Below are 1,481 nucleotides of genomic sequence, written 5' to 3'. Positions count from 1 at the left end.
CAGCCGCTCCCCCGCCGCCTCCATCTCCCGCATCAGCGCCCAGGCCTCACCCCTCTCCGCAAACTCCCGCAGCCCGTTGCTCACATACTGGTCCTTCCGCCACAGGCTGTAGTCCGAGCTGTGCGCGGCCCCTGGGGAGGTTACCGCCAGCCTGGGTGAGCGCCACCCCGGGGGTGCCGCCTGGACCCTAAACCCTGCACCCCAGGGGGCACCACCTGCCTGAGTGAGTGAGCACTACCCCAGGGACGCCGTCCAGCCCCTCACCCCAGCATCCCCGGGGGTGCCACCCGCCAGCCTAAGTGAGCGCCACCCCAGGGATGCCTCCTGGACCCTCAACCCAGCACCCGGGCGGGGGTGGGGGGTTGGGGGGAGCACCACCTGCCTGAGTGAGGAGCACCTCATGGACACCGTCTGTCCCCCCACCCTGGCTCCCTGGGGGTGCCTCTCGCCCACACCAGTGAGCAGCACCCCAGGGACACTATCTGGACCCTAAACCCAGCACCCTGGGGGGCACCACCTGCCCGAGTGAGTGAGCACCACCCCAGGGACGCCATCCAGCCCTCCACCCTGGCACCTTGCTGTGTGATCCTGCCCCCCCACGTCCCTGAAGGCTGGGCACAGCTGCTGGTGCACAGAAGACCTTAGCAAATATCTCTTGCACTGAAGTGAGCGGTGAGGGTGCCGTCCGAACTGTGAAGTGTGGTGCCTCTGCTGAGTACCCAGCCCTTCGGTCCCCACGGGGCGCCCCGGGGACAGGGCCGGGGCTGCGCTCACCCAGCAGGGATGACCACTGTGCGGGCGGGCGGAACAGCGGGTACTGCTTGGGGAAGGACGCCTGGCTCCACTTGCCCGTGAAGGTGATGCTGTACCTGGCCAGAGGCTGGGCCGTGCACATGGGCTCTGCCCCCAGCGGCTGGCCGGCCACGCCGCCCAGTGAGGCCAGGAGGAAGGCCCAGAGGGCAGCCCCCCGGGGGAACACCGGGTGTGGGGCTCCCATCACCTACGAGAAGGGGGCACATGCTCACCTCCAGCCCCCGGCGTGGGGCCCCCAGGACGCCAGGCACCTCCCTCCGAGTTTCCTCTCTGCCTTGGGCTGGGCCAGACCCGACGGCTGGAGTCCCAGGCCGTGTTGGGTTACAGGAACCCAGGGTGCTGGCAGGTCATGCCTGGCACGGGCTCGCAGCCGGCTCAGTGCCCTGGGCTTTCCCCAGCGCTGCGCCTCTGGCGCTGCCGTCCCAGGGAACCCCGGGAGCGGGAGGGTCGCTGGCCCAGCCTCGATGGAGGGGCCTCCCTGGGGGCGGGTACTGCTGGTTTCTGGGGGGCAGCGCCAGGCGGCCCTGGGGGCTGGGGGCCAGGAGGGCGTGCATACTCACCCAGCAGGAGGCAGAAGGGCTGGTGCTGGGCTGTGGGCAGCTGAAGTCCCAGCAAGAGCCCAGGGCTCCAATTTATGCCACAGACGGCCCCCGGCCGGCCAATGAGGC

At 70.0% G+C, this 1,481-nt stretch overlaps 1 protein-coding gene across 1 annotated transcript in view; it reads right to left on the bottom strand.

The window, feature by feature from the left end:
- The window catches only part of SPON2 (spondin 2, extracellular matrix protein), a gene marked incomplete at its 3' end in the record, with an annotated part of 3,236 nt that extends 1,755 nt beyond the window's left edge, over positions 1 to 1,481 (bottom strand). Inside the window, exons 1-3 of the mRNA XM_010857722.1 lie at positions 1,374 to 1,481; positions 775 to 1,000; positions 1 to 131 (exon numbers count right to left, since the gene is read on the bottom strand). Of these exons, the coding sequence (XP_010856024.1) occupies positions 1 to 131; positions 775 to 997 (354 nt within the window). The remainder of the gene's footprint in view (positions 132 to 774; positions 1,001 to 1,373) is intronic.

This window comes from Bison bison, unplaced genomic scaffold (genome assembly GCF_000754665.1).
Source record: "Bison bison bison isolate TAMUID 2011002044 unplaced genomic scaffold, Bison_UMD1.0 scf7180017854944, whole genome shotgun sequence".
Taxonomy (NCBI): domain Eukaryota; kingdom Metazoa; phylum Chordata; class Mammalia; order Artiodactyla; family Bovidae; genus Bison; species Bison bison.
Note: the sequence above shows the minus strand (reverse complement) of the source record. Positions and strands in the feature narration are given on the sequence as shown.